The 12,294-nt window shown below is 52.7% G+C and overlaps 2 protein-coding genes across 6 annotated transcripts; both read right to left on the bottom strand.

Moving 5' to 3' along the window:
• Positions 1-780: 780 nt before the first annotated feature.
• Positions 781-4,004, bottom strand: MYL6 (myosin light chain 6). 2 transcript variants are annotated; one of them, XM_003906570.3, is made up of 7 exons: positions 3,900-4,004; positions 3,616-3,643; positions 2,596-2,739; positions 2,199-2,372; positions 2,028-2,105; positions 1,688-1,732; positions 781-970 (listed from the first exon to the last, which is right to left on the bottom strand). In XM_003906570.3, the coding sequence occupies exons 1-6, from the start codon at positions 3,900-3,902 to the stop codon at positions 1,704-1,706; spliced, it is 456 nt and encodes a 151-aa protein (XP_003906619.1). In that variant the 5' UTR covers positions 3,903-4,004; the 3' UTR covers positions 781-970; positions 1,688-1,703. The 2 variants fall into 2 exon arrangements, with proteins under 2 accessions (XP_003906619.1, XP_003906620.1); XM_003906571.3 differs by lacking the exon at positions 1,688-1,732.
• A 278-nt stretch (positions 4,005-4,282) lies between these two features.
• Positions 4,283-10,540, bottom strand: MYL6B (myosin light chain 6B). Of its 4 annotated transcripts, none has more exons than XM_003906568.3 (8): positions 9,927-10,060; positions 8,468-8,693; positions 7,722-7,749; positions 7,363-7,506; positions 6,972-7,145; positions 4,717-4,794; positions 4,527-4,564; positions 4,283-4,382 (listed from the first exon to the last, which is right to left on the bottom strand). In XM_003906568.3, the coding sequence occupies exons 2-7, from the start codon at positions 8,645-8,647 to the stop codon at positions 4,536-4,538; spliced, it is 633 nt and encodes a 210-aa protein (XP_003906617.1). In that variant the 5' UTR covers positions 8,648-8,693; positions 9,927-10,060; the 3' UTR covers positions 4,283-4,382; positions 4,527-4,535. The 4 variants fall into 4 exon arrangements, with proteins under 4 accessions (XP_003906617.1, XP_009179201.1, XP_009179202.1 ...); XM_009180937.1 differs by having other exon boundaries at positions 8,468-8,714; positions 9,927-9,945; XM_009180938.3 differs by lacking the exons at positions 4,283-4,382; positions 4,527-4,564; positions 4,717-4,794 and having other exon boundaries at positions 6,675-7,145; positions 9,927-10,540.
• Between the last annotated feature and the right edge of the window lie 1,754 nt (positions 10,541-12,294).

Raw genomic sequence — 12,294 nt, 5'->3', positions numbered from 1 at the left:
GGCTGTCAGGCAGGGGGACTGGGATTGGAGCAGCTTTCCTGGAGTCCTTCACAGCGGCGTTTACGTTTACCTGGGCCGCAGAGACATTATGCAAGCCACAGGGCCTACAGACACTGCGCCTCCCCACAAAACACGAACAGCAGCACAGATGTCAAGACTATGTGCTGGTATAGGAGCAGAGGCTCTCACCTGCCCTAAAAGCTGTTTAAGACTTGGAAGGACATTCCCACAATAATGGAATTTTGTATCTTTATCCCTTCAGAAGTAGTGGTTTCACTCCTTCCCTTATTAGGGAGGAGGCAAGCCCCTTACCTCCTTTTGTTGTTATTGGCCCTTTGCCCTGCTGAGGTGATGGACAGGCTTAGGCAGTGCTAATAATGGCCTGGTTTTAGCTCCAATAAACACTCCACAGGCTTCCCCACAAAAGGCCTTACTGGGAGCTTGGGAGGGCGGAGGCCAGATTTAAGGAGCTGGAAGGCTAGGAGAAGACAGCCTGATATGGAATGGAACAGGGATGGCCAGCCTTGGTCCTACCAGGATCTTAGGTAGGACCAATCTAGGTAGGAGATTTCCTAATCTCCCAAGAGGTAGCTTGTGTAAGATGGATGAATGGGGCCAGCAGTTTTTAAATGAAGCCCAGACGGCTAGTACAGGGGCTTCCTTCCTCAGCTTTCCTCAACCCCTGCACCATTGACCTTGGACTCTGCCTCAGGGCAGAAATCATCACCACCTCACCTTCTTCCCCCTTTACCCTGTTCAGGAAAGAAAGCAGAACCGAACCGAGGGCCCAGAGAGCAAGTTTATTTGGTGAATGCTGACGGCAAACATCATCCAAGAGACAAGATGGGAAAGGTGCTGAGACAAGAGAGCCTAGGGAAACTTCAGGCTAGATACAAAATTCACACAGGGAAAGGCACGGAGTCGGGAGACTGGGAGGGTCCTCAGCCATTCAGCACCATGCGGACGAGCTCTGTGGAAAGGAAAGGTGGAATGAGCCAGGGAACAGGGCTGTGGAGGGGTACACCAAGGGCCAGGGGACTACAAGACTGCAAAGGTAGCATAAGAGGGAACATGCCCACAGCAACCAACCGTGGGGTCAGTTTGCAGAGGAGCCACCTTGAGTCTGACCAGTTCTCCCTGCCCCTAGCTCCCCTCCCACCAGCTGTTAGTGCCCCACCCCACTCTGAGCAGCAAGAACACAGCAGAGGCAGAAAAGTTCTCAACTACACCTACAGCTACTGTCAGCCACTGGCGGGAGGAGAGGACAAGAGTTTTGGGTTAGGGTACCTCCAAGCTGCCCAGCGAGGGAAGGGGAAAGGACTGTTCAGCTATAGCAGCAGAATGGGGCAGGCAACCCATACCCCTCTATGCCAGCTACCCATGCTCCAGGGCCAGAAGGTCACCCTAAAGCAAGACTGGTATACAGGCTGGTGAGAGTTCCCAGACACCAGCACCCAGGGCCCTATAAGTAAAACCTCAGGGCCCATTCTAGAAGTAAGGAGGTACCTTACCCCCAGGCTGTATTCCTCTATGAGGAATCCCTCCCCTCCCTAGTCAGCTCCATGCAGAAACATGCCAGGAGGAAGTCAGATGGTAGTAGGGTAAGGGCAGGGGATAAAGAGCACAGGTTGAGGAAAAAAGAAACACTGGGGAGATCAACTAGAGGAGAGGCTGGGAGGAGCCGTACCCGCCCCATGGGCCCGTCACCCCGACAGGATATGCCTCACAAACGCTGCAGGAAGGAAGAGACATTCATGGTGAAGACAAGACACAGACATGGGGTGAGGGGTCAGGCGGTGGGGACAGACATTCCATTATTTCACTTCTCATTCCTTCCCACCCTCTACAATACTACTACTTCCTTTCCTGTTACACCCCCCTGACCTCCCACTCCTGGGCTGGGCTGGGCAGGGCCCTGCACCTTGCCTTCTGGCTCTTTTTGGAGCCCACGTCCAGGGATAGGGAAAGCCTCAAACACTATACTTGACCTGCCCCAAGTGGCTGCGAAAGCGCAGTTCACCCCTTACCTTCATAGTTGATACAACCATTGCTGTCCTCGTGCCCTGCCACCAGCATCTCTACTTCTTCCTCTGTCATCTTCTCACCTGCAGGGGGAAAGAAAGCATCTTTGGAATTGGGAGACAAGTGAGGTATTCAGGGTGGCATCTCAGCTCAAGGACAAGGACACAGAACCTTACCCAGTGTGACAAGAACATGCCGGATTTCAGCACCCATGACAGTGCCATTTCCTTCCTTGTCAAACACCCGAAGTCCTTCGACATAATCCTCATAGGTGCCCTGGTCCTTGTTCTTGGCCACTGTCTGCAGCATGGGCAGAAAGTGCTCAAAGTCCAGCACCTTCACGTTCATCTCTGCCATAAAGGAGGTGGAAGTGTCAGGCCAGAGAAGTAACACAAGTTCTCAGGACAGGGGATAATAGAGACCTCAACTGAACAGAGAGATGACTCCCTCCTAAGCAGGGAAATCCATGGGATTTGCTAATCCAGACTTTTGAGTTTGGGGCCCGGGGAAGCTCTTAGCTGAAGAACTGTGGGCCCATGACCACACTGAGGAGTTGTTCTTGAGGCCCCTCACCATCACTCTTGGGGTTCCCCAGGACCTTGAGCACCTCGGCGTTGGTAGGGTTCTGGCCCAGGGCCCTCATCACGTCCCCACACTGGCTGTACAGGATCTTGCCATCACCTGTTCGGTCAAACAGCTGGAAGGCCTCCTTGAACTCTGAGGATTCAGATGAATGTCAACACAGGATTTGAGGGTTAACCCAAACCCTACCTCAGAGCCTGCTGCCCATTCAACTTTGATCATGCTGAGGAAACCAGATATCTGCACCAAACTGTACACCGAAGTGTACTTAAGAGGGATCTATTTATCTTCCTCCCAACTCAGGTGTCCTATATAGAGCCTTCCTCCCCCTCTGGCAGCCTGGTAACATACATTTACACACCCCCCTCTGCCTGCGGCAGACCTGCCAATCTCCACTGCTGCTACTACACTTCTCAGGGCAGGAATTCGCCACCGCCCAGTCTCAGTCCTGTCCTTATAAGGAAGTGAGAGCAGCAGCCTGGGACTAGGGTCATCCCAACCTGCCACTTCGCACCCCTCCAGTACAAAGAGAACTTCCAGAGGGTAGAGCTACAGTCATATCCTTAGCAAACTCCCCTGTCCTGTCCCCATCTGCACAGAATATCAGGTCACTGCTCTACAGTCTTCACAACTGCAAGCTGGGAGGTCAGGGGCAGTTATCACAGGAGGAGAAAAAAGACAGAAGTCGCTGATTAAGGGACAAAGGAGAGCAGGCAGCTTTATACACCCTCCCCAGACCCCACACACAGCAGGCATTAGGTGACCAAGTTTTTTCACATACCCACACCACCTAAAACTCACCCAGTGCTTGGGACTCAGATCTAGAGTGGAAGGGGAGGGAGGAAGAAAGTGAGAAAAGAAAATGGAGGATCCAAAAGAAGAGAAAATAATCCAGGGGGTAACCTCATAGGGGTGCTAAAGAGATGATAGATTAAGATTAGAGGATAGGTGCTGGGGGGCGGGTGTCCCTCTCCCTAAGGGTGACCTCGGTAGGGATCAGAGATAACCTACCTGCGGTCTGGTCTTCGGTGAAGTCACACTGCTCAGAGAAGAGGGAAGTGGTCAGCATCTGAACGCCAATCCCCCGAGTTTCTATCCCAGCCCCACAAACTCCTGTTTCAGGCTGCAGACTCGCTTCCCCGCAGGATAGGGCCTCAGGCTTTCCAACCCCACCTCCAACCTTTCGGGTCCTCAGGTTCCCTTTGCCTCCTACCCCTGCCTTCTCCTCGCCCCCCACCCGTCTCTTCCCACCTCTCGCCCCCAATCCTGCCCATCTCCCAGGACCTGGGCCCCACCATCTTGACTGCTCAGCTCTGCGGGACCTTTTCCTGCAGTAATGGCTCCGACTCTCGGCCCAACCCTAGTCTTAGTACGTCCCAATGACGTCACCCTCAGCGGACTCAGCCAATAGGAACCGTGACCTGGGTTTATGCAGATGATTGCTACATTAGTAATGACGTGGGCGGGGCCCGCTGTTCCTTTCTCCAGCCCTACCTGGGCACAGAACCGCTCCGGGATGGGAGGCGGGAGGCGGGTGGGGCACAATTAATCTGCGCCTCCCAACAGCAGGAACATTAGAGGACTGGAAGAGGAGAGAGCCTTCTTTTCCCGCCCTCTCCTCCTAGCACCCTCCCCGTCTCCGCTTGCTCCCCCAACCATGAAAAAAATAGTCTGAAACGAAGAGAGGAACCCAGTCTTTATTTTGAAACAATAGGTGGCCTCCTGGTGGCTGGAACGTGCTTCCGCCCGCGGGGCCCAGTGTCCGGACCCCACTGGATCTGTGGAAAAAAACGAAAGTTGCCAAGCGCTGGAGCCCGCGCAGCAACCGGACAGCAGAACGAACTGCGCTGCTTTTCTATGCTGGCTGAGAAGCGCGGGAGACTTGCCTCTTAAGGCGCGGTGAAGGGGTGGGAAGGCCCTACCTGTAGCACTCAGACGCTTAGGATGTGTTTCAAGAAGGCTGCAAAGAGAGGAGGCAAGAGGGGCTTCAGAAGCAGGCCTCTGGATAATACATCTGACTCTAGGTAATTCAGGGGTGCCCCCGCCCACACGCGGCAAGACGCCGGGCTCCCCTCCTCCCCCGGCCCCGCTCCTGCTTTTTTGGCCCCTCACCCTCGTAGTTGATGCAGCCGTTGCTGTCCTCATGTCCTGCCAGAACAGTCTCCACCTCCTCCTCAGTCATCTTCTCTCCTGAATCCCAGACACAACGTCTGAGTCCCTGCTTTCCCTCCTTCACTCACCCAGGCAACGCTTTTTTCCGAGACGTTGTTTCGCTCCTGTCACCCAGGCTGGAGTGCAGTGGAGCAATCTCGGCTCACTGCAACCTCCGCCTCCCGTGTTTAAGCGATTCTCCTGCCTCAGCCTCCCGAATAGCTGGGACTACAGGTTCACCGCTAATTTTTTGTATTTCTGGTAGAGATGAGGTTTCGCCATGTTGGGCAGGCTGCTCTCAAACTCTTGACCTCAGGTCATACACTTGCTTCAGCCTCCCAAAGTGCTGGGATTACAGGCATGAGCCACCGCCCCTGGCTTTTTCCATATATTTTTGTAAACAATAATATGAACATAACAATTGTAATTTTTTTTTTTTTTTTTTTTTTTTTTAGATAGGGTCTCCCTCTGTCACCCAGCTGGAATGCAGTGACATCATCATGGCTCACTGCAACTTCCACCTCCTGGGCTCCAGTGATTCACATCAGCCTTCGAAGTAGCTGGGACTACAAGTGTACACCACCACGCCTAGCTAATTTTTTTATTTTTTTGTAGAGACATGGTTTTGCCATGTTGCTCAGGCTGGTCTCAAACTCCTGAGCTCAAATGATCTGCCCACTTCTGCCTCCCAAAATGCTGAGATTACAGGTGTGAGCCACCACGCCTGGCCTTGTAATTTTTTTTTTTTTTTTTTTGAGACGGGGTCTCGCTCTGTCACCCAGGCTGGAGTGCAGTGGCCAGATCTCAGCTCACTGCAAGCTCCGCCTCCCGGGTTCACGCCATTCTCCTGCCTCAGCCTCCCGAGTAGCTGGGACTACAGGCGCCCGCCACCTCGCCCGGCTAGTTTTTTGTATTTTTTAGTAGAGACGGGGTTTCACCGGGTTCGCCAGGATGGTCTCAATCTCCTGACCTTGTGATCCGCCCGTCTCGGCCTCCCAAAGTGCTGGGATTACAGGCTTGAGCCACCGCGCCCGGCCAATTTTTTTTTTTTTTAATAGAGAATCTCACTATGTTGCCCAGGCTGGTCTCGAACTCCTGGGCTCAAGTGATCCTCCTGCCTTGGCCTCCTGAAGTGCTAGGATTACAGGAGTGAGCCACTGCGCCCGGCCAGGCCACGCTGTTTTTTTTTTTTTTTGAAACTGAGTCTTGCTCTATCACCCAGGCTGGAGTGCAGTGGCACGGTCTCAGCTCACTGCAACCTCCACCTCCCGGGTTAAAGCGATTCTCCTGCCTTAGCCTCCCGAGAAGCTGGAATTACAGGCACCCACCATCATGCCCGGCTAATTTTTGTGTTTTTAGTAGAGATGAGGTTTCACCATGTTGGCCACGCTGGTCTTGGTCTCGAACTCCTGACCTCAAGTGATCTGCCTACCTCGGCTTCCCAAAGTGCTGGGATTACAGGCTTCAGCCACCGTGCCTGGCCTTTTTTTTTTTTTTTGAGACAGAATCTTGCTCTGTCCCCCAGGCTGGAGTGCAGTGGTGTGATCTTGGCTCACTGCAACCTCAGACTCCCGGGTTCCAGCGATTCTTCTGCCTCAGCCTCCTGGGTAGCTGGGACTACAGGCACATGCCACCATGCCCACCTAATTTTTATATTACTAATAGAGACGGGGTTTCACCCTGTTGGCCAGGCTGGTCTCGAACTCCTGAGCTCAGGTGATCTGCCCGCCTTGGCCTCCCAAAATGCTGGGATTAGAGGCGTGAGCCACCGCACCTGGCCAGGCCACACTCTTTAGAGTCTCCCCCCCTGACGATTTCTCATAGCCTCAGTCCTCAAGGGAATCCTCCCTAATCATGGATGCCTCTTGCTTTCCATTTCACCCTACTACTAGTGAAAGTATTGACTGACAAGGAAACAATTCCAGGAGGTTAAGAGACTTGTACCAGAACACACAACCCACACGTCTCTTCCAAAACGAAAATTCAGATTTCCTGCCTCATCCCTTTTCCCCTGTCCTCTGGAAGGCACTTTAGACTCTGGAAGAGCAAGTCCTTCAGATTCTACCCCCACAGCTCTGACCTTCTCAGTCTCCTGCCGACAACCTGCAGGATAGTAATCCTCCTGCTGGCTCTGCTTATCTGGCCAGTCTTTTTTCTGGCCCACCCCATTCCCCTCTCCACTCTAAAGTAGTTCTGGTCCCCCTTGCCTGCCTCACCGAGGGTGGTAAGAACATGTCTGAGCTCTGCTCCCATGACTTTGCCGTCCCCCTCCTTGTCAAACACACGAAGCCCCTCCAAGTAGTCCTCATATGTGCCTTGGTCCCGGTTCTTGGCCACTGCCTGGAGCATGGGCAGGAAAGTTTCAAAGTCCACACGCCGGGACTTCAGCTCTGGAGGTTGGAGAGAGATGAAGGAGAGGTCACTGTAGTATCACATAGGACCCGGCTCCCAACTCTACCACAATGCTTTCATCCTGTTCAGCATTTAGGATATTTTCCTGCTTCTGTGTTTGACAGTTTTTGAAGTCCTGAGATCCACCTCATTCTTTGTTACCAACATTCAACTTTTGAAAACTAAAAACCTGAATTGTTCCAAGGGTCCCCTCACCATCACTCTTGGGGTTCCCCAGGACCTTGAGCACCTCGGCGTTGGTGGGGTTCTGGCCCAGGGCCCTCATCACGTCCCCACACTGGCTGTACAGGATCTTGCCATCCCCCACTCGGTCAAACAGCTCGAAGGCCTCCTTGAACTCTAAGGTATAAGGAAGGGTCAGTGTAGACACTGACTAGGGGTTCCCATCACCCCCAGACAGAAGGGAATTTCAGAAACTATGTGAACAGAACAAGGGAGGAAAAGAGGACTAGTATGGGAGGTTTCAAGGTCGGGACTGGGGTTAGGGGAATAGAAAGAGAATCTGACCAGGGGATTGGGGACTGGACAGTGGGCTTAGACCAGCTTCTCCTCACCCTCCAGCTGGTCCTTGTTAAACTCGATCTGTGGAAGAAAAAAGCAGGTGGGGAGAGATGACAGTTTATTCAGTCCCTCTCCAGCACTCTTCCCAACCAACTGGCAGCCACTTCTGAGGAGGGGCCCAAAGGGACCAGGCTGGAAGCCCAGCCACCTCAGTCCCATTCCCAGCTCTGGGACTTGGGAGAATCCCAAGAAGAGGAATTACAGTGGGGAGGGTTTCCTGGGAACAGGGTTAATCCCATGCCACCTGTTTCCCTCCCTCCATTGCCCTGAGCCCTGCATCCCTCACATAACTGGGGGCTGAACAAAGGCTAAATTTACCCCTGGCCCCCAGCTGTGATTGTCTAACAAGTCTGTCCTCTTCAGCCTCCCTTCCTGGAGTTCAGAGCTGCAGGCCTTTTGAGTTGAATCACCAGCGAGGGGCAGGCAACAGCTCTTTTCCCTTCACCTTGAAACTGTCCTCAGAACCCAGATGTTCCCCATCTAAGAGTCCCTGCCTCCAGCAGGGGGTAAGTGAGTGTGCATGTGCTGTACACACATGGTTATAGGTTAGAGGGAGAGAACAGCAAAGACAACAGCAGAGTCATAAGCCTGGATGCTTCCAAATGGGGGACTAAGGGAAAGCCCCAATCTCATTCCAGGGTTCATTGATTCCCTACCTTCTAGATACCCCCTAATCCCCTAGGCTGTATCTCACCCTCAAACCACCCCCTCCAATTATCTTCACTTTCCAGAGACTCACCACTACTTTGGAGAGATCGATTGGAGGCTCCTGGGTTTTCTGAGGGGCCTGGGGGACAGCTGGCTCAGCTTTGCTCTTGGCTGGAGGAGCCCCTGCTGCTGCTGCTGCTGGCTTAGCAGCAGGTTTGGAGATGGAGGGCCCTGCTGGTTTCTTCACGGGAACATCCTTCTTGGGAGGCATGATGTCCGGTGGCCAAAGGACAGTGTGCGGATGGGGGCACCCATCTCTGTTTAAATAGCCAGGGAGTCTGGGATGTCAAGGGGCGGGGGCAGGGGCAGGGAGCCAGTTGGCTGTGGCGAGGATGAGGTAGAGGAGAGATATAACCGTCTGCCCTCACTCCCCTGGCCTCCTATGGTTCAGGACTCCTGCCCCAAGGTCTTCTTCCCTCTGTCCCCTCATCCCCAAAGGCTGTCCAGAAAAGAACAATGTTTCCTTTGGGGGCAGGGGAGGAAGCCAGGGACTGCCCAGAATGAGAGGTAGTTAACCTCCAGGGTGAGGATAGGATGCTTGCACTGAGATGGGGGTGGTGAGGCAAAGCAGGTGATCCAGCAGCTTTAGTCTTCTCGAAGGGTGGGGTGAGGGGTAGCAGTCAGGGAGGCTTGTGTGAACTGGAACAAGTTAAAGTGTGGTCTGGGAGCAATGACAAAAACAAGCAGCCCCTCCACTCCTTTCTGACCATGGCTTTGTAAAGAGCAGGGGTAGTTAACTCTACAGTCTAATAATCCCTAATACTTGTAGTTCCTGAGCCCGCACCCAGCCAAGAATTGAAACTATTCACAGTATAAAGGAAGAATAGTCATAGAAACAGGAGTGTGACATCCCTCATTGTCTCCTAGTGCGCAGTGTTGTTTTAGGGGAAGGAGTGGGGGCAAAGATCAGGTTTAACATCTGCTACCCATTCTTCCATGGAAGGAACCTTCTTCCACAAGACCACTGTCATTCAACACAAACAAAAGGTAGGGCGCTTGCTGAACCTGTGGGGACCCTGTGGTGGCACCCGGGAAGGGCGGGCTCTGGGAGAAGGCTTAAATTCCCTAATCCAAGAGGATGTGGGCACTCCTATGGCCTCCATGAGTATTCATCCCACTACCAGGGGTATAATAAAAATCCCGACTCAGGGGCCAGGTCACAAACCTTGCGGGGGGCACTGGGAGAGAGTCCAAGTTGGGGGGTGTTTGGGAGTGGGGAGGGGTTGCGGCCTACTTTTGTTCTGGGGGAAACTAGGAAAGGATTTAGGTAGCATTCTGAGGAAGATAGCAGTGACTCCACTTAGGCCCCGGGGTTGATGCTGGGTCTCCCATTCGCAAAACAGTGTCTGAATCTCATTACTGCAAACTGTCCCATTTTTACAAAATACATCACACACAGACACACACACACACACACACACACACACACTCTCACACACACCCCACTAAACCTTAAAGAAAGCAGCCCTCCTCAGCCCCCAAAAACTCACCCTGCGGGGTCCGCGTCTGTGGCTGGGGAGGGGGCGGTGCACAGCGCGGCCCCCCAGCCCTGAAGGGTTAATTCCGACGGCCGCGGAGCATGCCGGGAGTCGTAGTCCCCAGTGGGCTCACGGGATACGCCGCGCTCTAGATTGCAGCTGAGGCTAGGGCGGTGGCTTCCGGCCCATGGCGGCGTTTGGTGACTCAGTGTCCTTCCATGTCCCGGAACTGAAAGGCAATGAACAATTTCCAATCCACCCCAACCCTAAAACCCTGCAGGGTCCCTAGGGTATCCCTCCTACTTAGCCCTGGCGGGCTCCTAGTCTCGGGAGGCGGTGGGGGCGGGGGGGAGCGGGGCAGGTGTTTTCCTGGACCTACTGCTGAAAGAACTCCGAACCAGGGGAAAGGTTGAGGCTGCAGCAGGCAGCGTGGAGGTCAGATAGCTGGAAGCACTTACGGCCCCAGGGAGAGCGGCTGCGCTCTTTTTCGCTTCCTCTTGCGGTTTGGTAGGGAAAAAAGAGGCCTCAGAGTAGTTTGTTTTTAATGAACTGGTTGCTGAAGTAAATGTTAAAATTTGCAATTAAGCCCAGTCACCTGCCCCAGCCTTCTGATCCAGGTTTCCATCCTGCGGCCGCATATGCGCTATCCTCCCCGGTCTTCATAGGTTCCTGAGCGGAGGGCTGGGCTTTCCAGACCTACTTTCTGAGACACTTATGGTCAGCATTGGAGTTTACTGGTTCCCCTAGGCGTTGATCAGAGGATGGGAACCAGCGCGGCCGGGCCCACCTTCATTCACTGGATCAGTAAATACACTCGCGGTGCACCTGGTGTTGGAGGCTGGGGCTGCACGGGCGTGTGAGGATTCGGTCAGAGCAGAAAACTCGGGCGAGGGCAGGGTGGTGAGGCACAAGTGAACTTTATGGGCAGTAAGTAAGGTTCACTGGTTCGGGAAAGTTTATTGGAAAGGTAGAAATGAATTGTACGACAGAAATAACGATGATAGTAAGTTAGCAACCATTTCCGGAGGCCACCATAGATCTGGTACCGATGAAGGGGTTAAATTATCTCAGAGGGTGCTCAAGTGCAAGGGGTTCAGACGAGCCTGCTCATATTTGAATCCTGGTTCTACCAGGTGCTGGTTAGTGACCCTCAGCAGGTTTAGTTGTCTCTCCAAGGCCTCAGTTCCTCATCTGTAAAATAATGATAATGGTACCTACCTCATAGGGCTCTTAGGAGGATTCGAAGTGTTATTATTGGTAAAATAGGGCCGGGCTTGGTGGCTCACGCCTGTAGTCCCAGCACTTTGGGAGGCGAGGCAGGCTGGTCACCTGAGGTCAGGAGTTCGAGACCAGCCTGGCCAACATGGTGAAACCCTGTCACTACTAAAAATACAAAAAAACCAAAAAAATAGCCGGGCGTGGTGGCAGGCACCTGTAACCTCAGCTACTTCGGAGGCTGAGGTAGGAGAATCACTTGAACCCGGGAGGTTGCAGTGAGCTGAGATTCCACCACTGCACTCCAGCCTGGGTGACAGAGTGAGACTCCATCTCAAAAAAAAAAACAAAAAAAACCCCACAAAGTTTGTAAATTAGAATAGGCCTGGCACAGCGTAAGTGCTGTATAAGTGTTTGTTAAATAACTTTCCTTTAATCTTCCCAAGGCATGAGGTCGCTGATATTTTACCCATTTTTACATCAATGAAGTGAGGACCAATAGGTGTTGTGAAGAGACGGAGAGGAAGAAGGAATACATTTTTAAGTGGTTATAAGACTGGGAAAGGGCCACATTATGGATGCCATTTTGTGGCTTCTATCACTCTTGCAGACATTGGTTTCAAAGATATGGCCCTTGTAATTTTTTTTTCTTTCCTTTTCCCACTTTTGGCATTTTGCCAAGTATGAATGGTTATGGCATCAGCTGACTTTCTAGCATTTTCTTTTCTTTTTTTCTTTTTTTTTTTTTGAGGCGGAATCTCACTGTGGCCCAGGCTGGAGTGCAGTGGTGTGATCTCAGCTCACTGCAAGCTCCGCCTCCTGGGTTCACGCCATTCTCCTGCCTCAGCCTCCCCAGTAGCTGGGACTACAGGCGCCCGCCAACACGCCGGGCTAATTTTTTTGATATATTTTTAGTAGAGACAGGGTTTCACTGTGTTAGCCAGGATGGCCTCGATCTCCTGACCTCGTGATCCGCCCACGTCGGCCTCCCAAAGTGCTGGGATTACAGGTGTGAGCCATCACGCCCGGTGACTTTCTAGCATTTTCTATAGAGAAGTAGTACAGGGAAAAAACATTAAGACCCTTGGAGAGATTGGAAGGCTATCCTTCATTTTCTGTGCCATCCCTGTCTTGATCATAAATAACATAAACTGGACTAAACGTG

Source organism: Papio anubis, chromosome 9 (genome assembly GCF_008728515.1).
Source record: "Papio anubis isolate 15944 chromosome 9, Panubis1.0, whole genome shotgun sequence".
Taxonomy (NCBI): domain Eukaryota; kingdom Metazoa; phylum Chordata; class Mammalia; order Primates; family Cercopithecidae; genus Papio; species Papio anubis.
Note: the sequence above shows the minus strand (reverse complement) of the source record. Positions and strands in the feature narration are given on the sequence as shown.

Bases quoted from the DNA above. Each gene is read 5' to 3' on its own strand.
- MYL6B (XM_009180938.3), bottom strand. From the start codon at position 8,647: ATGCCTCCCAAGAAGGATGTTCCCGTGAAGAAACCAGCAGGGCCCTCC. The intron at 7,750-8,467 runs GTGAGTCTCTGG...TTTCTTCCACAG, and splicing joins TCGATCTCTCCAAAGTAGTG to ATCGAGTTTAACAAGGACCA. The intron at 7,507-7,721 runs GTGAGGAGAAGC...CTTATACCTTAG, and splicing joins TAACAAGGACCAGCTGGAGG to AGTTCAAGGAGGCCTTCGAG.
- MYL6 (XM_003906570.3), bottom strand. The intron at 2,740-3,615 runs GTAGGTTATCTC...CTGAATCCTCAG, and splicing joins CACCGAAGACCAGACCGCAG to AGTTCAAGGAGGCCTTCCAG. The intron at 1,733-2,027 runs GTAAGGGGTGAA...TCCTTCCTGCAG, and splicing joins TGGTTGTATCAACTATGAAG to CGTTTGTGAGGCATATCCTG.